General features: G+C 31.3%; 1 protein-coding gene across 1 annotated transcript; it reads right to left on the bottom strand.

The window, feature by feature from the left end:
• On the bottom strand, window positions 1-24,326 carry LOC129226045 (protein BTG4-like). Its single transcript, XM_054860625.1, has 5 exons — window positions 24,247-24,326; window positions 20,260-20,399; window positions 10,395-10,627; window positions 5,042-5,153; window positions 1-2,003 (listed from the first exon to the last, which is right to left on the bottom strand). Exons 2-5 carry the CDS (start codon window positions 20,335-20,337, stop codon window positions 1,764-1,766), a joined length of 663 nt encoding a protein of 220 aa, XP_054716600.1. The 5' UTR covers window positions 20,338-20,399; window positions 24,247-24,326; the 3' UTR covers window positions 1-1,763.
• Window positions 24,327-25,074: the final 748 nt, after the last annotated feature.

Raw genomic sequence — 25,074 nt, 5'->3', positions numbered from 1 at the left:
TTCATTCACCATTTTTTATCACAAGTACATATCAAAGAGAGATTCTGTAGTAATAAGATTTCCGACAGAACATCCTGAATTAGTGACCCAAATGTAAGGATATCATGTGCTCACAATTGGATATTTTCATCCAATGCCGAACACCATAATGTGACAGTCATGCATATATTTAATAATGTAATTTAATCAATACTGGTGAAATTAAATCTGTTTAATAGCAATAAAATAGAATCCATGTTAAGTTCCAAACATGATTCAAAACTTTATATTAATGCTGCCTTAACAAAAGGAATAGTTTCAACTGAAAATTAAATCATGCATATGAAAAAGTTTGTCAAATTTACAAATGAATCAAGTTCTTTATACCTTTAATATGTCTATAGACATTCTATTTAAAATTCTGCAAAAAAAAAAAAAAGAAAAGAAAAACACTATTAGTTAAATTGAGGGACAATTTAAATTTTACCACAGTACTTAGAAAACCCAATCAGTTTGCAATTTGTTACAACATGACTTGCTCCAAAAGCTTACAAAAAGGCACATAGATCGCTGTAAAGCGATCCTCAGGAGTTCAGATTTGAATAGATAATTACACTGCTTCATAAAGGAAACACCTAGCTATAAAAGTTTCATTAAAATTACACATATATTATCAAATTTAAACTCATTGTTTTAAGTTACACTTGGATACTATAATGGTCATGTTAAAATATTTATTTTTAATAAGGTCAAAAATCTGTCACTTTCTCATAGGAAACAGAGCAAATTTATGCCAAAAAATGGCAATAAAATACAAAAAAAAAAAAAAAAAGTGCGCGATGAATTTGATGGTAAAAAATATGCATAGTTCAAATAGAATTTTTAACACATTCGATAAGCTTTTCACAAAACAACTTTATCATGCATTTGCATTCAGTTTGATATGATAAAAACTAAATGTTTACAACCTTCTCAGGGGAAAAAAAAACATGTTTTAAACAATTTAAAAAAAAATTTAAAAAAAAAGCCTTCTTTTCACATAAATTAGTATTTAGTGATCAAGAAATTTGCAAAACTATGTTTAAATATAAACAAAACTTTAAATATTTAAACAGGAACAAATGACCATAAATGCAAAAATAAGACCATTGATCCTCAATACATAAATTCAACAAGTAAGCAACATTTTGGAATTTCATCAAATTCTTTGTATCAGTACGGCATTCAAAAAAGCGAATGTTAAATGTAAATTTAGATGAAAACGAAAAAAAAAAAATCAATGTAATGGAATGCAAAAAAAAAAAAAAATCCTGTTGCATGTAAATTATTTTTTATATACATATACCAAAATACTGGGATAGCCATTGTGCGTTAAATGGATAATCATTATCCCATATATAACATCAATAGTAGTGCTCATCAGCTATAAAATACACGTTTCAAGCTAGAAAACATTGACTAATAAAGTGATGAAAGAGAAAATAAATATCAAATATAAAAATTTATCAAACATAACAGAACATTAAAAATTTATATATAAAAATACAAATAAAAAAGGCGGCACTTCTATTTAAGCGTGCTACAAACAGAGTCCATGCATGTAAAAATACATTTGACAAATATAGTGAATTTAATCGTCTTTTCCATTTCAATTCATTTTAAAAATCTACTGATAACAACTTCCTTAAAAACACAGAATTGCACAATTTTTCATTAACACAGATAACAAGCATAAAAGGTAATTCAATCAGTTCAATTGGACATTGAAACATTCAATTTGATCACTACAAAAAATTACTTCTTCGATTGTTAGAATATACAATACGGGTGGGTTTCTTTGATCTGCGGACAAAAGGGGTCATTTCAGGGTGAAATGCCCCCCAATCTAAGTAGCGAGTTGAAGGTACTGGTTTCGGATTCAAAGATTGGTGTCCTTTATTTAGCACAGGATAAACAGATGTTTTCCTCTGACTATCAACCGCCTTGCGGCGACTTTTTTGCTTTTTCGCATAATCAAATGCATTCTAAAATTCAAAAATAAATTATTTCATTCTATGAAGTACATCAAATGCTACAAATATAACAAATCAATAATATTTTTGAGCTATATAAAAATAAAATCAGAATTTTACATTTCAAAAAGAAACGCATGCATAACAATGATAATTACTGTGAAACAGATGAAGTAAATCACTCACTTACATTACTTAGCACTATGAATTGGAAACTCTATGTAACAATTATCCTTGACATTTTTGGCATGAATATTTTTTTTTTAAATTTTTTTCTTGATCTCCAAAAATATAGAAAAGTAACACAACCATTTATTGAATATTTCCACAGACTAAGCAGAGTTGAAAAATTCTCAAGACAAAAATTTTTGAAATGCAATTGGGTACATCACAATTATAGTTTTAAAGTAAATACATGTATTGAATAAAAAATTTTACTTTGTATGAAAAAACATGTTCCAAAACAGAAAATATAAATTAAGAGTGCTAAAAACTATGGCTAAAAAATTAAAATTATCATAAATCTCACATTACTTAAGAATACTTTATTTTTTTGCATTAGGAAATGAGTAGTAGCCCTCTCTTTAATATAATCCTATTTAAATTAAATAAAAAAGCTAATTTATAGGAACTTTTCCTAGCCCTGACTCATTCACTTATTACTTATTAACTTAACAGAAAACTTTTAGCCCCACATAAGATGTCCTTCATAAAAGTTGTCATATAAATTTTTGTCCAAGTTTCAGTTTTGGTATATAGCTTTTCTATAAGACTCGAATCCTATCAATATCCTAAGAATTTAGTTTGGGCCAGTGATCCTTGTCTGGAATAACTCATATTTTTTGCATTTGGCAGTGCTGCTTATAATAGCAGATGCATGAACTTTTGTTTTCTTGCTTTTAGCAACAGATGAAATTTTTTTTAGCTTAGCATGGCACAAAGACTTAACTTCTCGTAATGAATCCTGATTTAACCAGAACCCAGATTTAGTGAGAAAATCAAAGTTTTTGCTGGAACAATGTTAACTCTATGGGAGCATAACTCACTTTTAAAGCTAGCAATATTTTTGCAATTCATAAAATTTCTACCGACTTCCAACTCAGCGTAACCTTTTTTGGAAAAGATCCTTAAACATTCCAAAGTGAAACAAGAGTGATAAGTCATAAGTCCTAAAAACAAGAGATGATGTACCATAGAAAAACACCGGAATGACTGAGCTGGGGGTGTATTTCAGGTATTTCTGCCTTAGCCCTGGCTATAGGGCAGTAACTTACTGAAAATGATGTACCATTGTTAATGTTTTTTTTTCTTTTTGTTTTTTAATTTGTGAAGAAGTGAAACAGAAGAAAATTATACATTTATCGATGCTAATGTTATCACTTCTGGGAAGTGCAGAAAAATTCCAAACTTTTTCCGAATTCAGGGGTACAAATAATGTTTTTTGGGCCATGAGTATTCCTCAAGCAATAGTAACACAAGGAAGAGACAATAAGACATTCCAAGCAAATTGGCAAACTTTGTATAAATATAAAGAAACCAATCACACAAGAAAGTATGGATTTTTATGATTTTCTTTTCATGAGCATTATGTTATTGCAAGCAAATATTGTGGACTCTTTGAGCTCATTAAAAGCAAGTTTGACTGCACGAGAATTGCTGTTTTACAGGATAATTTAATGTATATTTTTGATTGATAAGTGAAACCTGTGTAAGTTGACCACCCGCAGTGCACTACTTTAGTGGTCAACTTAAACAGGTGGTCAACTTATAGAGGTTAATTTATATGATAAGGGCTAATTCTGTGCCTGAAAAATGCGGTCAACTTAGACAGGTGGTCAACTTCACAGGTTTTACCGTACCTTTGAAAATTAAAATAAACTATTGAAAGATTACATACATAAATGGACTACTGGATTTGGGATTAAATCATGGGAAAGGGTAAAAGTAAAAAACAAACTAAATTCTGCAAAAAGTGGATTTTCTATTGCTATGAAGTGTACGAACGATGATTTGTAATGGGATACCAATGAGGAAGTGGATATCAACTCTACTAATGCAGAGTAGCTCCGATGTGATGATCTTCCCAACTGCAAAACTGGAAATATTTGTTTTATTTATGTATTAATCTTCCCCAATTCCTCTGCCAAACGGGAAAGAACTAATCACAGGTTCTCCTTTGGTTGGCCCTTTGTATGGGGTATATGTTCTCCAAGACTTGGACTGTTTGTAGCTATATGAAAATCTATTTTCTTTGCCATGGTTATGAATGTAAACAACTCCAAATGCTTATTTTTAGCGTTTGCATACTAAGAACACCCTACAATTTCCCATAAAAAACCATACAAAGGCAACAACATGTATTTAAGAGAAAATAAGACATTAAATATGAGTTTACCTTAGCAATATGACTACACTCCAGTAGTTTTCTTTGATTTTTATTAACATTTTAAATTTTTAAATTTTAAAATGATTTTTTTTTTTTACAATTATGCAATTTTTAGTGAAATGTGTGTTCAATGCAAGCTTGTTCTAAATATATATATATATATATATATATATATATACATATAAATAATTAAAGTAAAACATAACATAAAATAAAATATAGCCTAAGATAGTATAAATTGAAATAATTAAATTAATTTTCATTCTAATTTCAAGAAAAATAATTTATTTAACTCAACTATTTATTTGGTAAGTTACCCCCCCTATAGCCAGGGCTAAGACAGAAATACATTAAATACACCGCCAGCTCAGTCAATTCCAGCCGAGGACTGCAATTTCGTGCTTATTAGCACTCATAAGCCCAGCATAGGAATGACTGAGCTGGAAAGGTTTTCCACCTCCAGCTCAGTCACTTCTATGCCAGGCTGATGAGTGCTAATAAGCACGAAATTGCAGTCCTCGGCTGGAATTGACTGAGCTGGCGGTGTATTTCAACTATTTATATCTGTTTATTTATTTATTTTAACACTCGGAAATTTGCAGATTCACTTTCAAAAATGATTTATTTCTGCATAGATTATTTAACAGTGTTAAATAAAACTTACTTGATGAAATGATTTCAAATGACTATCTTGAATGAAATAATTATCACTTAAATTTTCTTTATTGTCTTTAAATGAAGCAACAGTACAATAAGAGCCTTCATCTTCTCCAAACCTATTCAAATAAGGTACTTTAAATAAAAATATCAAAACACATTTCTTAAACTTCATACAATACGAACTACAAAAGTTACTTAAAAAAAAAAAGATCTAATACACTGCTTTTAAGTAACTTCAGGCTTGGCAGTAGATTTCATGCTTGACACAAAGATTATCCTCAAAGTGCTTTTCTTTTTCGTCCACTTCTTTGAAGCACAGCAGTGAAGTGGGTCTTGTATATCATGCTTTTAAGCTTTTTATTTTTACACATAACACCCATTGGAAATCCTCAAGAAAGGCATAGCCTTTGCATTGGGATAAGGGACCAGGGTTGCCACGCACCGGGAAAACCTGGAATTGTCAGGGAAAATGAAAATGGCTGAAAATCAGGGAAATGTCAGGGAAAATGAAAAATTGCATATTTCCGATCGTTCTTAGCGCGGGCCTGCGGTCTATGACGTCAGAAAAAAAACTTTCTGCCTTGTTTTGCCATTCCCTTCCCATTCGTCGCTTTGTCATTCCCCTCTTTCTTCTTCCCCCTGCAGTTCTTTTTATCAACAACTCTGCCATTGGCACGTGCGCCATAGCAGTCAGCGTGCACCATAGCAGTCAGCGGCGGACATGCGCAGAAGGTACTTCTTTTCTTCCTCGTTTGAGCGGGCTCTGTTTAAGCGCTGCTTGTTTACGTCAGCAGTTCTGAAGTTGTTATGATGCACAGCACGTTGTTTAGTCTGGGAGTGCCGGCTGAAGTTTTTAATGAGCTGCAATAATCTTTTCATATTTTATATTATTTCTTTAAATTAATTAATGAAATCGTATTATTCTAAACAATTTTGTTCTGTAAATTTAGTTCATTAGACAATTTTAAACTTAGAAAGTTTCTTTTTTACAGAAGTATCGCTAATCTTTTAGTATTTTGGTAGTGATCTTTTAAGACTTCCAATGCGCTTCTTTCTTTCAAAATAAAAGTAATCCGATTAAAAAAAAATCTGCACATCAGAGAAGTTTCTGATCAATGCTCAAACTTTAACTTTATGACAGGGTGCCCACAGGAGTGATTATGGCGCAAGTTGCGCCATCCAAATTTTTTTTTTTGGGGGGGGGGGATTTTTTAATTATTTATTTTACTTTATTTTTGTTCAAATTATTTACTCATATTATTTTACTTTATTATTTTCATCTGTGCGTGTGTATTTTATTGGGGAGCGAGCACACTTTTTTTTTCAAAACAATTAATAATTAAAAATAAATAAATAGGTTAAAAAAATAAAAAAAAGAGGGTTAAAAATAAAAAAAACGCTAAGGCGTTCAGAAATATTGGGGGGGGGGGTTGTGCTATTGAACTTGGGGGGGGGGGAGCACCCCTGTTTTATGAGCAACAATAAACAGGGGAAATATGTGAAGCTAAAAGGTGCATGATTTTTTTTACAGGCCAAAGTCTAAAAGCGCTTTGAGTTCAATGGATTGGAGGGGTAGAAAGCAATAATTGAAAAAGTTTAGGTTTCATAAGTTTTTAGTTCAGATTATTTTAGCAATTAACTTTATTTTTGTGATACAGATGTCACAATTGCTAATTCTGCAGTTCTTTCACTTGATGTAAGGGAGTGGCTCCTCGCTATTGAAAATTAGATATGCTACATTTACATTAATTGTTTATTGCAGTGATTTGCTTCACTTGTGTTAGTACATTAGGGTAGTTCAAAAATACACTTTAAAAAAAAGGTTTCTCCTAGAAAACAGGACACCACTCAATGTTTTTAGACTTGTGGATAGTAAAATACTGGAGGAATTTTAACTTCCTATTCCAACTGAAAGAGGGTGCTCGACCCCCTCCCTCAAACTTCATAAGTATGAGGAGGGGGTTAAAAAAATTCATTGAACTGAAAAAACAATGTTACATACTATAATCTACACGAGTTATATGCATATTCATTGCAATAAAATAATTACTTCCCCCCCCCCAAAAAAAACTGGGGAAATTAAATGTTTCTAAATTTGACTTTTTCTATGCTAGAGCTAATGTTAAATGGAGGGGTCATTGGGCACCCTCTTAAAATTTGAGCAAGAAGCTAAAACTTTTACAGCACAATACTATTAGTAAGTCTAAAAAAAATAAGGGGTGTCTTGGACTCGAGCCGAGAGAGAAAAAAAAATTGAACCACCCTTAGTACATATTTTTGATTATTTCAGCTTGAGTAAATTAAATTTGGTAGCCATTGTTTGTAAAGTTTGAAAATGAGGTAAGTTTTATCAAAATTTGAGATGTATATATTAATGTTGCAAAATGAAGGTGGAGATTGATAACCTGGAATTTTTCTCAAAACCACCTGGAAAACCTGGAAATGTCAGGGAATTTCATTCTTGAACTTCCGTGGCAATCCTGAAGGGATTATATTTCAAGCTTCATGCCTATCCATAATACACTGCAAATATACTGTTTTCTTTTTCTTTTTTTAGCCTACTTTCCCAGTAAAAGTCAGAGAAAGAAGAAAAAAGCATGAAAGAAGGCTTAAGGCACCTTTAAATGTCACGAAAAGCAAAAAATATTTTTATTTTTATTTTTTATATACAGTGAAACACTGTTTATATGTTTTTGAACGGACTGTATGAAAAAGTGTACAAGTGAAAAAAACGTGTAATAGACAAACGTCAATCTGTATTCGACTCTGTAGGGATCAATTAAAAGAACATATAATTTAAAAAAACGTATAAAAGATAAACGTATAAACAGTGCTTCACTGTAATGTATTTATTTTAATAAACTTATATTTAATTATTTTTTTCATTTTGAAAGCCATTAAAGTTTTTTTTTCCAATGGAAAAAATACAATGGTTGCTTTGTTTAAAAGGTGCTACCACTTTGTTTATTCCTTTTTATGCATCGATTTCTTTAGAAGAGTGAGGCATGTGTTATTTCTAGAAATAAGCTTAAAACATCAAAAAGTTGTGTTTTAGCTAATTTTGAGAATGTTGATCAGATACTCGAAAGTTAATATTGTATACAAGAAAGTAAGCTCATTTAGTTCTGAACAGAACTTCTTGTTTTCCTTGAAATCCATAAGTTGTACTTATGCCAGGATTGAAGAGCTAAAAATGTTAAAATATGTTTTCTTTTTTGTTTCAAAATACAATGCTTCCAAACTCATTTAGATTTGTTTTTGTGAAATAACCATAGTGCAAATCCATATCATAAATATAAGTTCTATGATCAAAGGATCAACATTTTAATTTGAACTAGGGATGCACCAAATAATCTGTTATCGGCCATTTTGCTGATTATTCATGATCGGCAAAGTTTTGCCAATAAATCCTCAGGGAAGAAATTTTTCTAATACTTTTTCAATATTTGAGTATTTTTTGAACAAGAAACTAAGATTAATAAATTTATCAACAATAAATGAATATAATTTTCTGCAAGGTAAGTGTAATGTGCAGCATGAAAGTGTTCTTTCCAAATGTAAGACAAATGATACAAAATTTGCCTAAGACGAAATGAAGTATTGAAATCAATCCTCATAGCTTGTGTTCTAGCAACACTACTATGCAGAATTAAATCCAGGTACTTTCAAATCTAATGTAAAAATATGTATTTCAGGATTGTCAGTACAAGCTACTTCCGGTTGGTTATATGTATATCTCCTACTACACTAAATAATTCTTCACTTTAGATAATTGTTTTCGTGTATTATTCAATTTGTAAAAATTTCATGCACATGCTATTAGTTTTTTTTTAAACAAAAATTGATAGTTGAAGTTATGCATGTTTTTTCTGTTTTGAATAAGTATGTGTATTTTTAATGTTGCAACATATTTCATAAGTAGATACTTTTCTCTATGCCCGATTTTTAGCTTGCTACTTTAAGATTACCTAATAGTTTTCATAAAGAATACGTCTCGGATTAAGTAGTTATTAATAACAAAAAGAAAAAAAAGCTGCTGCTGAATACAGACAATTACTAAAACTTGAATTTTCATGTCAGATTAACATAATGCAACTTTATTAACAAAAATATGAAAATTTACTCACAGAAACTGAATGAAATTTCAAAATATTATTTTGAAAAAAAAAAAAAAAAAAAGATAATGGAGAAATTGTAGTATTAAAAATCTCCATGATCATGAATTGGCTGAATATCAATAGCTAATTTTTCGGTAATCGGCCAATTTGCTTATTGGCACATCAATAGTTCGAACGCGTCATTTTAACAAGTTACTTTAGAAAGACAACAAAAGAAATCACAATATACCAAGTTTGAAAGTTTTTTAAAAAAAAATTAAAACTTTCAAGAAAGTTAGTTCATTATTGAAGCAAAATTGAATTGAAGGCCATTGACGTATCGGCCCTCATTATTGAAGGCCAAGACAATATTTTGTCACTGGATCTTATTAAGCTCTCAACAATCCTGACGTCCACAAAGTTTTTTTTTTTTTTTTTTTGATAACAATTTCTGTTTTAAACAACCCTGTTGGAATTTACTTTTGCATTATTTAGAACTTTTGCACATATTTAAAACAAATTATAATATGGAGGAGGGAGGGGGGACTTAATTTAAATTTTGGAATTAAAAAGAAATGAAAAATTAGACAAAGAAGTGTTTACCTTCTTACTACAGGATAATGTGATAAAAGTTAAAATTAGAGTTAACGGGTAAATAAATTAACAAAATAAAGCCTGAAATAAGTTGATTTAAGACAGCATAGATTTAAAAAAGTTACCAAATTACAAAATAATTGAAATTACTTACAGGATGCAAAAGCTTGAAAGCTCTAACAGACATGGGCATGACATTTTCGGCAAAGCACATGCTCAAAATTGGAATGTTTCAAAAAGAAAAAAGTTTTGACTTATCAAAATTAGAAATCATAGAAATTCAACAAACATAGAGCACATTTTGTTTAAAAGTTCCCAAAAATTATTCTTATTTATGATTTAAATAAGAATTTGCAAAATGAAAGTCATTTAGACCCTAGTAAGAAAGTAATTTTGCACAAAAGATTTGGAAGTATTAGATTGACTTCCATCACATGAATCATGTTGATCTATTTCAGCATTTGTTAAAAGGATAAATCAGTTTCTTGGCTTATGACTTGATTTAGTTTTGATGAGATTTTTGTAGTTTAATGTCATGTACAGAAATTAACACTATGGAGTATTTTCTTTATCTAGAAAACTTAAAATTTTCGAAAGACAACCGAGATTGATTTCTTTTTTTAAATAGGAAACAAAAAAATTTCAAATATGGAAACTAAAAAATACCTGCAGCAGACTTCTTTAGGGTCAACCCACAATGTTAGCTCAGGCGGCAGATGAAGATCTTGATAGCGCAATCCACACATTTGAGCTGCCCGCTCCAACACTGGATCTCTCCTCTCTCGGCCATTTACTCTGATACAGCGATACGCCTGACCCCAATACGGTTTCTCAGGAAACCAATGACCTTCAAATCTTTCTATTAAAACAGAACCAAGTGTAGCATGGAATATTTCCACCTAAATTGAAAAAGGAAAATACCATTGTTATTGCGCCAACTGTCTACAAAGTAAGGTAGGTCACTGCCAGAGCAATGTCTTCAACAGAGTTTTTAAAAATATATTGAATTAAACACTAGTTAGAAGTAAAGTTAGATGAAAGAAAGACATAAATTATTTGATGTTTTTAATTAAACTAACACAGCATTGACTTATTCACTGCAATAGGTCTTCCCTCATAAGAAAAAAAAAACTCACCTATTACTGTATTGATTCCAAAACACTTTCCAATAAGAGTTTTAGAGCACCATTTTAACTCTTACTTTCCATGAAGTTGATTTTTAAGTAAGAAAAAAATGGGGGGGGGGGGGTATAATTATCAGAAGAAAAAAAATTAAATTTGGTCACAAACTGATTATATTTTGACAGCTAACACTCATTTTTAGGAAATGGAAACACCTTTCAAGCTCTTTTCTACACTAAACGGTTGTGCATTTCTTATCAATTGATTGAGGGGCTCTTATCTCTTTCTCTCATGGTAGAAGTTTTAATGACCAACTACAACTGACCACTACACTTTATGAATAAAATGCAAGTGGTTGTAATACTCATTTTTTAAAACCTTAATAATTGAAAGAAAGTTTCCTTTCATATCTTACAAACAAATGAATGAAATGTCACGTACACAAAACGTCATATTCTTCAACATGATCCCCCTCCCCTAAATGTTTGTATCTGCTCCATCATTCTTGCAGTGGCAGACATGATCTTTAATAGCAAAGTCTGTTACTGCTTGACAGAAAATCCTACAATAAACGTTTCCAGATGTTTTTATTATGACATTGAAATTATTTCAATTGTAAAGAAAAATTTTATTGTGTTTGAGCAGCTCAAAGTGTCTTAGCAACTGAAATTTTTTTGTAACATCCAGAGCCACCCAACATTAAGATTATGTGCCATATGTTTGGGAAACAAGGCCACCAAGAGCCACTTGTCAGTTCAGTACACTTCCCCCCCCCCTAAACGGGTCAAATTTATACTGATTCACACAGGGTTGTTTGGTTTAAAATAAAAATATAAAAAACCATGTGGGTTTTTTTTTTTCAAAAATAGTTTTTTTAAAACCTTATTGTTTTCCCACATTTGTTTTTGTTAAACTGTGAGCTTTTAAAAGTGCTCAGCTTATTAACTTTAAGTGGAAGCTCAACCAGGACGTATGATACTTCTTGAAAAAACATATTTATCTTGTGCAACATCATGAAGAGCCAAATTTAAAAAGTAACTTGTTTATTATGGCTATGATATATACAATGACATGTTAAAGGAAATATTGAGAATACGCTCTTTACATTATTAAGTAGCTCATAATACTTTAAATGACTTCTGAATCTAACATTCTAAGTCAAAGTATGAAACGTTAAACATACTGAGCTATGATATTCATATCAAGAGCAGTAAGCCGAAACTATCGGCAAAAACGGACAGACTCAACTGAGCTGCCGAAAGAAACAACCAAGTCTGACTTGGGTTGAAATTGAAAGGGAAGAGAATGAAGCAAAGTGCCGGGAGCTTAAATGCTACTGGCAATTTGCATATTCTGCTGACGCGATCTTGTTGCAAGAAGGAATGAACGAATGAGAAAAAACCTAATGCAAATTAAGGTTGCCAACACTTTTGGAAAATAATTTACTTCCTTTCGTAACAGTTTTTAAAAATTTTAAAAATTATTGCAAAGAGTAAAATCTAATTAATGCAAAGTAATTAACAATGTTTTATGCCTAAATTAGATTTAATAAATTTAGAAACTAATATTTTTTAAGGTAGTGCTAGTTTGCTAAATAATTTCTCTTTTTTTTTTTAAATCAATGCAGCTGTCCTGTTAGGTACATAAATATACAAGGCCAACTAAGTTTTTCTAAAATTACATGGAGAAAAAATCCAAGTTGCCCTTTTTTTATTCATTTAATTATCATTATTTCTCAGTCTTTTGCATTTCAAAATAATTCTAAAAGCATATTTCAAACAAAACTTTTTTTACTACTTAATTTGCTTGATTGCTTAAGATTTATTGAGATCAAAAATGATCCAAAAAGGAGGGAAAAAACTCCAACCAAAGAATTAAAATTGAACTTTTCATTGTATCTTATGATGGTTTTGTGAAATCATTGAAACAAGCAATCTCTCTCACTACCCATCTAAAAGGAAAAATAACTGCCTTGTTGTGTCTAAACTTGCTATTCAAAAGCTCAATCTTCTACAGAAAACGAATGTGATGCTAATATACATTATCATCTTTCTTCCTAATGTTGAATGATATTACCTGAAGTCTATAGTACACAAGGTTGAGCATACGAGGCAGGCACGAGAAATTTGCTATTCCTCATTTTGGTTCTTACTGTGAATATATGTTGTATTATGATTTGTACACTATGTATTTCTGTGTTTTTCACTATTGTTCCTGGCAAATCACCTGCTTCATGTTATATATAAAAAAAATACAGTAAGCACATTTGCATATTAATTACTTGTGTGAAATACTTCTTTACAAGGGCAAAAACCTGTTGCAGGTCTTGGCTGCTTAGCTTGCTTCTCCCAACTCAAACAATGTGCAGCAACTCGCTGCCAGTTTTTAATATTTTAAGTTTTTAAGTCAATTTTAATATCCATCCACCTTGTTTCCCTTTGTTCAGGATCCCATGGGACTCTTGAATGTGTAAGCTCTGGTCGGGTTATTTTCAGGGCTTCTCTAGCTGTGGCCGAATCATCTTAATCTGTTACTTCGGATGACTTAAGTTTTTTGAGGAATCATTTTATTTTGAAGTTCAAGAACCCTACTAGGAAATAAAACCGAAATTGTTAAGATTAAAATCTAAAAACTACAATTTTCGAGCGATCTTAAAAAACCTACCCGCTTTGGGCCACCCTCTCCTATTTAGATTACAAGAACCAATCAGTAAATACAGGTATCCCTCGTATAACATGGTTAATTCGTGCTGTGTAGTATCGAAACCCTGTTATACGAGACTTTTTTTATAAATGGTTTTCTAACCTAATTAATCATGTACATAATGTCATGTCAATGTGGGCCATGTTATATGGAAACCATGTTCCGTGTTATATTGAAACCGTGTTATGCAAGACCTTGAAATAATGTAAATCAAGGAATGTGTATCGTGTTATATCGAAACCAATATATAAGGTGACAATTTTATAATAGCTGAAACTTCGGCTCAATAGAACATATAAACGAAAACTGGAAACTAGAACATACAAAGACGTACTGATTTAAAAATAAGAGTTATTATAAACGATAAAACTTAATCATTTTACATACCTTAAATTAAAACTGTTATGCACAACAAGAAGAAACTTAATCCACTTTTTTTTTTGTACTAAGAACAAAACGCATTCTATAAGAAACAATATCTGAGCTTTTCTGTAGCAATGAAGTTCGTCTGAGCAACAACAACAAAACAAAGTTTAAAATAAAATAAATAGAATCATTCTATTTATTTTATTTCACAATTTGTTTCAACTACATTTTTCATGTTTGCCAAATTTAGCTTACGTTTAATCCTAATGTTTGTAATCCTCTTAGGATGCATTGGGAACAAAATAATATTCACCTTTTTGCTTTTAGAACACTGATGAGAAAAATCAAGTACGTATGTAATTTAAAAGTTAAAAGTTATTGTTATACAGGGAAACCAAACTTTTGAACTTAACACAGCAATTTTTTGTAAAAGTTTCATAAAAACAAAATAAAAACTTATTACAGTTATTATCATACATTTTTTAACAGTATATTGAACAAAAATTGAATTCTTTCTTTTAAAATTCTTGTTACATCAAAACCATGTAGTTATGAATTAGAGTTTTGTACCGTGTAATATCGAAATCGTGTTGTAGAAGTACTGTGTTGTACGAGGGACGCCTGTATTGCAGTAAATACAAATTGATTAGATTATACCCCTTTAGTTTTAGCATACTTTTGGACAGTTTAAGACAGTTTCGGACACTTTTGATGCAGGGTTTAAGCTGAGTTTAAAACTTCTTTAGCAAAAAAGCTAAAGTTAGAAAAAAAAGTTTAGCAAAATGCTAAAACATCGACATTTAATGAAGCCCAAAAATTCATTTATTCGGAGGTCAGATTGCAAATAAAGACTCAGTACTGGCTGTTGAACTTAATAGTAATTGAAACATTTTCTGAACTAAGAATTGTAATATGATTAAGTTGAGTATCGCCGTTCTTGTTTAATAATCTCTCGGATCATGCTTCATGCATAGTTTTTTTTTTTAAATTCTTTATTTCTGTACTTTTTTATTTGAGCAAAAAAGCGAAAACGCCTTGTTTTATTTTCGCAATTTAAATGGATTTTTCGCATTTTGCGAAAAATGCGACCGTAGCGGAAACCCTGTTTTGATGGTAAAAACCACCTGTCCTGTCGTAAACAAATTTCGGACAGTCTAAAACCCAGCCCTGATTTGAACATGCAAATCCTTTCAAAAGCATGATCTTTTACACAAAAGGGGTTATGTTAATAGGGAAGTTTTCGATTTTTCAATTTTATTTTTATATGATACAGTAACATGTATGAACATCATAGGTGAAAAAAAAATTTGAAATACAATAAGTAGTTTTTTTTAAATTAATTTTTAAAGTTCAAGCGATTCTGACGTCAAATGGTACAGGAAGTGACGTCATACGCTCTTCTGCCGCGGGAGAAGCCAAAGGACGTGCAGTTGGCTACGAAGACGAAGTGTAAAGGCTTACCTCCTCGCATTTCTGGAACATTAAACCTCTCATCCTCTCAGAAATATTCGAATATCATTATTGATGTTACTTGAGGAAGATTATTAAATTGTGCTTTAACAAATGCAGCTTCCATAGTGTGTTCAAAAGGATTATTGAATTTCTAAAAAATAAAAATATTAGCACGCTCAAAATGTCCCTAGCAAAAACAAGGGATCTTCGGCGGAAGGCTGCCCATTAGTGCTCTGTGACGTAAGCTCGTGACGTTTCAGAAGAGGTCACTTTTGCAGGTGGATTTTTCAAAATGCATTAAAAATCAATCATGGTGTTTTAAAATTCGGCAATGGCGAATTTTTCAGTTTTGAGGGTCAATTAACAATATCCAATAGTCAAAATATGAATACTTAATAGGTTGTAACTTTCCTATTGAAGAGGGCAGTGTTACCATGAACCTTTGTCTTATACATGTTGATAGTGAGGTCCATGTTTGTGGCTGAGATTTCAATATGCACTGTAAAAAAAGAGTTGCATTTTTTATCTTTTTAGTTCTAAAAAGTAACAACTTGACCATTGTTACTTGATCCCCCCCCCTTTTATTTAATTATTTGTCATGTGTCTTAAATTTAAAAAAAAAATTAAACTCTAATTTGAATTCCGAAACTTTGAATTCAAATTATGTTTTTCGCAATCACGAGTTGCGACAAGACTCTACTGGTTAGAGTTATTGTTTCTAGAAATGGCTCCCTCCGTCCCTCCTCCTGGGTGCTTACGTGTATATAGTTGTGTGTGTATGTGTGTAGGCTTACGTGTGTTCACGTAGGCGTGTGTATGTGTGTAAAGGCGTGCGCATGTAGGAGAGTGTGTATGAGCATGCGTGTGTAGGACATGGACGCCACCGCCCAGCAAAAGTGGATTCCGGGGGACAGTGCTCAGGACCAGCCGCGCCGCCGCCGGTGGTGCTGCAGGCCTGGTCCAAGCTGAAAAAGGAACCACAACGCCAAGGACAGTCAAATGAAAGCAATAAGCAATCGTGATTGCTCAATAAGTGCTTTGGAGAATGTACTTGTCACAGATATTGAATTCAATGCCTTTTTAACTATTCCGTACTTCAGAATAACTTTTTTTCAGAAAAGATTTTAGTTTCAGATTTTAGGGTGGAATAGCTCTTCATTGTTATACTCTTGGGTGGATACAAGGGAGGGACGATGGTGTCGATGGCAAATCACCACTTCCTTGAGGGACTCTGCCGGCATTTTTTCGACACTGAAGCTCTAACAGTGTTTTTAAGACAATTTTCGATGAATTGAAGGGAGCTCCGTAGTGTTAATGTTTCAGAACTAATGTCTTAAAAATGCAATTATGAGCAATCTATGGTGAAGTTAGGAGAAAAAAATGAGGCTTGGAACTCTTCACTCCCAAAATTTTGAAATAGGGGCTCTAAAAACGGAATTTTATCATTGGGGAGTTAAGCAGAGAGGAGGTTCAGAGCCTTGCAAGATTTTACAAAACTGAATCTTAAAAACACGATTCTAAATCATCTTGGGTAACGTTAGAGGAAGGAATAAAGTTCTAGAACTTCCCTCTGTTAATTTTTCAAAATTTTTTGCAGTTCCAGAAACGCATTTTTAAATGATGTTAGATGATTTTATAGAGAGAGGATTTGGAAACTCCCCTCTGTAATTTTTCCAAAATTGAAGCTTTAAAACAATTTCCCCCTTCTCCTGAAGAGAATTCTCTTCTTGATTATACTTCAATTTTTAAATATAATAAATACCCTGTTATGTTTTGACAGGCATAAAGGTCTGATTGATTATTTATCAATTAGAGAGGTATTTAGAGTGGCATTAACTTTGATAGCTGAAATATTGGCTTTTTCCAAAAAGCATTATCAGAGGAGCTACTGAACTGATAGGAAGTAAAAGTGTACAACACAATATTCTAAAAGAAATATTTACACATTGTGTTTTTAATTCATTAAATGAAAATGTATTATTTCCCATATTATATTTGTCTACAAAACCTCATTCCAAGTGCAACTATATTCTCCCCAAACGCCACTGCATAAAGGCGCTCATAAGACCTATGTACAACAGAGCCAAACAGGCTTGGCGCAGGCCTGCTTATATCTGCACTTTTTGCATCCCCAATAGACAAAGCAATCAGAGCAAAAAAATAATTTTTTTTTTAAATTATGAAAACAGAAAATATCCATGTAACTCTTATTAAAAAAAATAATAATGCCAAATTTTTACCTTTCAAAGAACTGTTTTGATCCCAATATAATAAAAGAAGTCTTATGTATGAATGGTGGACGAATCAATAAACATTAATTTTTATAACAGTCTTCATTATTAAAATGTATTAAAAGAGTATTTTTACACTGAGGCTTTTAATTAAAATGATTTTTTTTTTCTTCGATAAAAAAATTGTTTCTGAATGCATTAAACCAGGGGAAATATCGTCTACTATGGAAAACATAATGATTTTCTTAAAACCTAATTGTCCTGTTTCTATAATTGTTGTCACTGATACATTAGGTAAATACATTACATGTAATTTTTTTTTAAATCTTTAAGCACAATATGCATCGATGATTTTAAAGTGATTCATTTGTAGATAGTTTAAAATACTTAGCACGCTTAAGAATGAGCAATTTTAATTTGAGTAACACAGTAAATTATTTCTCTCATTACTTATACCAAGGTCCATTTACATATTGTATTTTTTATAATAGTTAAAGATTGTCAAACAATATTCTCCTATAGAAATTCCTACGTATGAGGAAATGAAATTACCAGATTTTACCCTTAATTATTCAATTGCAAAAAAAATAGGTACAAATATAAATATTAAACATTCCTTAACTATTAATTCATAAAATCTTCCATGATTTTCCTAAAATAAAATGTTTTATCTTACAAATAGTGTTTAACTCAAAATAACCTGGTTTAAATGAAAAAAAACTTTTTTTAGGGTGGAGGGAAGGGGTTTTAAAAAAAAAACTTTTACCAGCCCTGGTTTTGCAGCTGGGCACCTAGTTTTGAACTAGGCTGACAAGGCCTCTCCTGGGCTTTGAAAAAGTAACCTGATGTAACATCTGGAATAACATGAAATCCGGGTGTAACAGTTACGAGGATTGACCATAAACAGTAATCTTACGATTATTCACGGGTGGCCTATCTTCGGGACGGATTATCTGCGATCTTTCAGTTTCAAAGAAATTTTTTTGCTACAGATGTGATACCCCCCCCCCCATTTGGCGACATCCCATTTTTTGCACAAAATTGAAATATTTTTCTCGCCAATGAGGCGATAATTTTTTAAGCATGGCATCTTTGGCGAAACTTACCTGTGTTTGGCAACCCGAAGGCAATCTCAGATCTGTTCAAACTTGTTTACTTGGGTTGTTTACTCGGTTTTATGCAGGAGATACACGTGTTGTTTCGTGCAATATACCTTACAGGAAAGTTTATTTTGTTGTTAGTTTAAATTCAGTATTGTGTTTTGAAATAAAAACATTAGAAAATGCCAGTTTCTTCAAACTTGAACGTTAATTAAAAGTTAACTCCAACCTGGTGTGTATCTGTAAAGTGCCATTGTCATATGATGTATTGTTTTAGACTGAGTGTGAGGATTTATACCATAAAAAGGTAAGTTCAAAAAAAAAACTCTCACTTCTGAAATTCTTTGATTTTACAAATCCTTGAGGGGTTCTTGTAGTTTTTAACTTTATTTTTACTGTATGTAAATTAATTTTTACAGAAATAGTACAGTTATTTTGTTCTAAAAGTTAATTTTTATCGATGCCACGAATTATTTAGACATTCTATTAACGTGCCTCCTTTAGGTACTGAATTTCTGAAAATAAGTTGACTCCAGCATTTAATAAAAATATAAAGGTGTTATTTTATGTAAAATATAATAGGTATTTTGAAAGCATGTCTGGATAGCAGATAAATGTATGGTATTTTTGTATTGTTTATGTTTAGGATGTTCTGTTGAGACATTTCTACTTTTCATACATCAAAATTTGAGTAACTAAGCACTTTTTTGGCTGAAATAGTTATTGATTTTGGGGATGTTTTCCGTTTTAAACATCGCAATTTGAATCGCTTTGCTCTTTTTTAGCAGAGTATGAGAAAAGTTTTTGTTCGATGGAATGCATGTTGGAAAATAGCTTTTATTTCTATTGGTACATATTTCATTGATGAGCTGTTATAGTAATTTGTCAATTTAAGCATTTTAAATACTTTCTAGTAATTGTTCTTTGTGTACAAAAACTTTCTAGTTTCTGGTATATTTGAAGCGTATATTCGTGATGTTTTTTGTTGTGGTTTTATGTTGTTTTTATATATATTGTGTTCTGAAGTGCATTGATCATGTTTTTTATCTGATTTTTTCCTGTTGGCGCTAAAAAAGCATTGCTAAGAACGATGTATGACATATGTCGTCATACAAAAGAACAAAACAACAAGAACAAAATTTATTTTTAGAAGATATTTCTATTGCTTTCTTCCTTCTCTCTTCCAATGGTATTAAACCTTTTAAGGTCACCAAAATCTTCACTATTTCTTAATCTTCACTATTTAATGATTTTTAGACCAACTCTACTTACTGATTTTTAGCTTTATACTTAAAGGGGTTTTATCTATACTCAGTATAAAAAGATCATATAATATAAAAATGCACAAATTTGCAGGAAATTGCATACACTATACCATTTGATTTTACGAGGAATCCTGTTTCAATGCAAAAGAAGCGAGTTAAAAGTTGAAAAGACGACCAAGTTGTATCAAGGTTGTTATTATTAGTGTATGTGGGGAGGGGGAGGACAATTTAATAACACAGTTATGACAGGAACTGATATTCGCTATTTACCTTAAGAAGCAAGTATAATTACCTGGTCTGGAGTTAGGTCTTTACTTTTCCCCATCAAATCTGTTAAGAAAGTCACAGCAGCACAAATTTCTTCCTTCATACTTCAATGAACTGAGGTAGTTATCAAATTGAGAGATAATCATATGCAGAATGATATGAAAACTTCATAGAAAAAAAAATACATCATTTATTTGTTAGCAATATAAAATTCTAAAATAAATATTGAAAAACAAACTGGAATTAGTTTCTGACAAAGCAAATGTTTTTAAAATCAAAAATTGCAGCAAGGTAATTACTTGCTTGTTCATAAGAGTTATCATTTCCCATAAAATAGAATCCCCCCCCCCATTTTTATTCATATTAAAATGATACATAAAGAACTCATGGATCAACTTTTAATTAAGACTTTTTAAGTTGACAGAATAGTAATGTGGTCGAAGTATGTTTTCCAACATCTGGGAGCCTCATTCATTCCAAGATCCCTATTAAAACATGAAAATCCAGCCAAAAAAATAGGTTGGGCTACAAAAACCATTAAAAGTTTCATTAAATTACAAAATAATTTCTCAACTCCATCATTTATCTTCAGTCTCACTAGGCGACTACATTATCAACATCATTCATAATTGAATCTTATATTTCAAAAACCATCTAAGGGACAAAATATCAAAAAATGCGTTTTTGGTGGTACTGTACAATTTAAAGGTAAATACATCTTTTAGTGCAGAAATAATCTAGGTTCCATATCGGCAATATTATTTGGCAGCCTTGAAAATAATCCGTTTATTTGAGAAAAAACCCAGGCAGCACAGATTCTTTCTGCGGTAAATTTCACTCGTGAAGAATGGCATCACCTGTTTTGTGACTTGCTCTTTTGTTCCTTTGGGGAAGGTTATTTAACTTTTATTTTACCAAGGTTATTTTAAACGTTTGGATTTTACTTTTAGCTAAACATTTTTGTAGGATAAACAAATTTTAAAATTTATCGGGTTTTGCACAGTCAGATTTTTGGTTTTAGGTCCCAATCAAAAAAAAAAAAGATAGACGATATGAAAAAGTTGATGGAATCCACTGTTGGGTATGAACAATTCTATGACACTATCATCCAATGGCCAACAACTGACAAAGAGTTGCCAGAAGCTGAATAAGTGAATAAGGCCAGATCTTTGTATATAGACATACTGTAGAGTGTAGTCTAAGTAATTTTTTGATTTAGGGCATAGTAAAAATTCTTTTTCATACTTAAGTATGTTTGTTACTAACCTATGACAGCAAAACAGGTAAAAATTAATGGTTTTACTTAATTTCAATAATGGTTTAAAAAAAAAAAAACCTTTGAGTACACTCATTTATTGCAGAAACCAGGTAAATTTTTTCAAAAATTTATAACTCAAAAACTTTAAGGATTTTTTTTTTTTTTTTTTAACCGATTATCCCAATAGCATGTTTTTGATTTGGTAAAAAAAAATATATTTGGAGGAAACTAGACCCTGTTTAAAACAGGGTTGGCTTTTAGCCGGCAGAAACTAGTTTTTGCCCTGCCAGTGGCAGAAACTGGTTATAACCGGTAAAAACCGGCAGAAACTGGCAAAAACTAGAAAATGTTTTTAATAGCTCTAATAATTACTTAATGACAGGCAATTAAGTAAAATAAAACATATAACTCCATTTCGTCATTGCAAAAACTTAATATAATAGTTATTTAATAATTAGTGTACAAATATGTTAAATAACAAGACAGACATTTCCAAAGCAAAGTAAAATGTATCATAGTTGAAATTGCTATGTGTTAGAAATTTTAGCCTTGTAATGTTATAAGTAACAAATTTTTCAGTTTGTTTATAATTATTTTGTTTGCATTCAATATAAAGTGTAATATATAAAATATTTAAACAAATACAGATTTTTTTTATTTCATTAAACTCTAAAATTCAGGAACTTGTCATTTTACACTTAATATAACAGAATAAAGCCATTCTCAAAGAGCTCCTGCTGCTGCAACTTACTGTGCTGATTTAGCAAACAATGCAATAATAGAGCTTGAAACAAAATATGACTGCAAAGTATTATCTCTAGTAACTGATAATGAACTCAAGATGGAGTTAATGAGGAAAATTATTGAAGAAGAAATGCCATCTGTTACAACTTATGGGTGTTCAGCTTGTTACTTAAATCTTCTTGGACTAGATATCACACCAGATTCTCTCATTAAACATGTGGTTTCAGTCCAGAAATATTTCAGAAACCATCACAGGCAAGGAGCTTGACTAAAGAGTATCCAAAAGCTGTGAAACCACATATATCTTGTAATAGACGGTGGAATAGCTAGGTGGACTGCTTAGAGTCGTTTATGAAGAATCGCCCATATTATTTACAAATACTAGAAGAACAGGAAGGTGATATTCATGACAAAGGTATTGTTCAGATTATAAATAATCAGATGAATCACAAAGAAGTTACACTTGCTGCTGCAGATAAAACCTGTTGCTATTGCTCTGGATTCAGTTCAAAAAGAGAACTGCTCAATTGCAGAGGCTTGCAATGTTTGTATTCGTTTAACAAAAGACGCTCTTATGTGTGCTTTTGAGAAGGAAGTGATGCACAGATTTATTCAAGCAGTTACTGATAACCATTTACTCGTCTATATGCTCCATCCAAAATATTTGGGAGTAAATTTATCATGTAATCAAGAAGAAAGTGCCCGAACTTTACTCGCAAATATTAACCCTGATTATGTACCTTATACTATAGCTTTACAAAACAAATTGACCCCTTTTCCCGAAACCTATTTTTCCAATCAAGTTGTAACAACTACTCCAGCTATCGCATGGTGGTTCAATTTGAAAAAATGTGATATAGATGAAAGTTTTGAGAATCTTGCTTCTTTTTTGATGATACTGCCTGCTAGTTCTGCTGGGATTGAAAGAATCTTCGCAAATTTCTCCTTTGTGCACAACAAATTGAGAAATTGTTTAGGTTTAGAAACTTTGTCAAAACTTGTTTTTTGTTAAGGTTGCTGCAGTGTGAAAACAATGTAAAATTTGATTTAAATAGTGATAGTGTTGTAAATAAATTGTGTTTGGGTTAATATGTAATTATTTTTCTTATACATTTTCTATTGTATGTCAGGAATTGCATTTATGTCATTTTTTGAGTTTCTGCCAGTTTCTGCTATAAATGTGGCAGAAAAGGGTTTTTGCCATGCCGGTTTTAACCGGTTTCTACCAGTGGTTTTTACCGCCTCGGCAGAAACCTGCCAACCCTGGTTTAAACTGCAAAATAGTTTTTTTTTAGTTTTCCAAAAGTTGAAAAAAGTGCATTTAGGTGGTTTCTAAAATAAACAATTCAATTATACCGTATCCTAGCTTTTCAGGTTTAAATAAAACAGCAAACTTTTGAAAATTTAGATTTTTCAAATAACTGCAGAACAAATTGAAATATGCTCTCAAAACTTGTATGTGTTGCGAACAAAGACGTTAATACTAACACATTAAAAGCAAAATTTTATAATGATACTTAATAAGTTGGTTCAATGCATTTATATGTGCGTCTTTTTTTTTTTTTTGTAGCCTATTTACAATACAGCATCAGTTTTACTTTTGAGCTTCAAAATACAAATAATAATATTGAGGGCTTATTTGGTTAGCCGCAAGGATTTAACTACCGAAAACATTCAAAGAAAATTTCACTGTCGTCAATAAAACAAATATGGGTTACATACATATACAACGATTAGTAAACAATAATGACTGAAAAAATTTTGAGAACAACTTGAAGCATTTTTTAACCTACTAAATGAAACACGCTTTTAAAATTTATTTATAAAAATAGAAAATCACAATTCAGTTGAAAATAAACATAGGTAACATGAATTTATAACCATCCCCTTATAATTTTCAAGTAACCTAATTTTGTCTCAATATACAACTACATTATATTTTGATTCAAATATTTATATCCGAGTTCATAATAAAAGAATAAAACATCTGAAGAAAGCCAATATGTTTACTTGAGATGCGGTAATGCTTAAAGGTGATGATTTTGAAACGAAAACGAAGCACAGATCACAACACAAACATTCAATTTACATTAAATTAGAATTACTTCTAAGGAAGAAAGAAAGAGGAAGGAAGAAACGAAATTTTATTACGCAATAGCTTCTGTTCTGTTGCCAAAAAAAAAATTGTAAAGGGATTGTGGAGTTGCTGGAGTGAGCAACTGCGGATACTTTTCTACGCTATCCTTGGCGACTGCTCTGTGTGATCAGCAGGTGAGATAAAGCGCCAAATACAGCAATAGTATTGCCTTTTGACGCTTTTTGACGTTCAAAGCCCAAAGTTTTTAATTTTGCTGCTGGTGGAGATTTTAGCGTTTTTAGTTGCGTAATGTGAGCATAATGCATTACATGTGTTTACTTTCGTGTTGGCTATTTGAAGTGAATTTTATCATCCGTAAAAAGTGTTCCTGATGTTTGTTATCATCAATTCTTCGCAAAATGAAGAATACTTTTGAAACAAGTATTATGAATTCCTTATTTAAAAGATTTACGAAGTTTAATGTATAGTTTTGAAATTTGACTTATGATAACAGCCGTAATTTTTATTGCCGTGTTATATTTAGCTGTAGTTTTATTTTAAAGTGCCGATTATGTGGTTAAAAAAATGCTTCGGAAGAATTCATGCAACTGAAGGTATATATTCCAACATCAACTAATTTGCATTTTTAAATTTTAGTTTTAATTGGTTCTTTAATATTTTTCTCACCTTAAGTTAGCATTTTCTATGGTTTGGCCTCTTTTCCATTAATGCTGATGAACAGTGTGACCTAACTTTAAGCA

Source organism: Uloborus diversus, chromosome 7 (genome assembly GCF_026930045.1).
Source record: "Uloborus diversus isolate 005 chromosome 7, Udiv.v.3.1, whole genome shotgun sequence".
NCBI lineage: Eukaryota > Metazoa > Arthropoda > Arachnida > Araneae > Uloboridae > Uloborus > Uloborus diversus.
Note: the sequence above shows the minus strand (reverse complement) of the source record. Positions and strands in the feature narration are given on the sequence as shown.

Bases quoted from the DNA above. Each gene is read 5' to 3' on its own strand.
- LOC129226045 (XM_054860625.1), bottom strand. From the start codon at position 20,337: ATGAAGGAAGAAATTTGTGCTGCTGTGACTTTCTTAACAGATTTGATG. The intron at 5,154-10,394 runs GTATTTTTTAGT...TTATTTGAATAG, and splicing joins CCTAAAGAAGTCTGCTGCAG to GTTTGGAGAAGATGAAGGCT. The intron at 2,004-5,041 runs GTAAGTTTTATT...TTTGAATTTTAG, and splicing joins ATTTGAAATCATTTCATCAA to AATGCATTTGATTATGCGAA.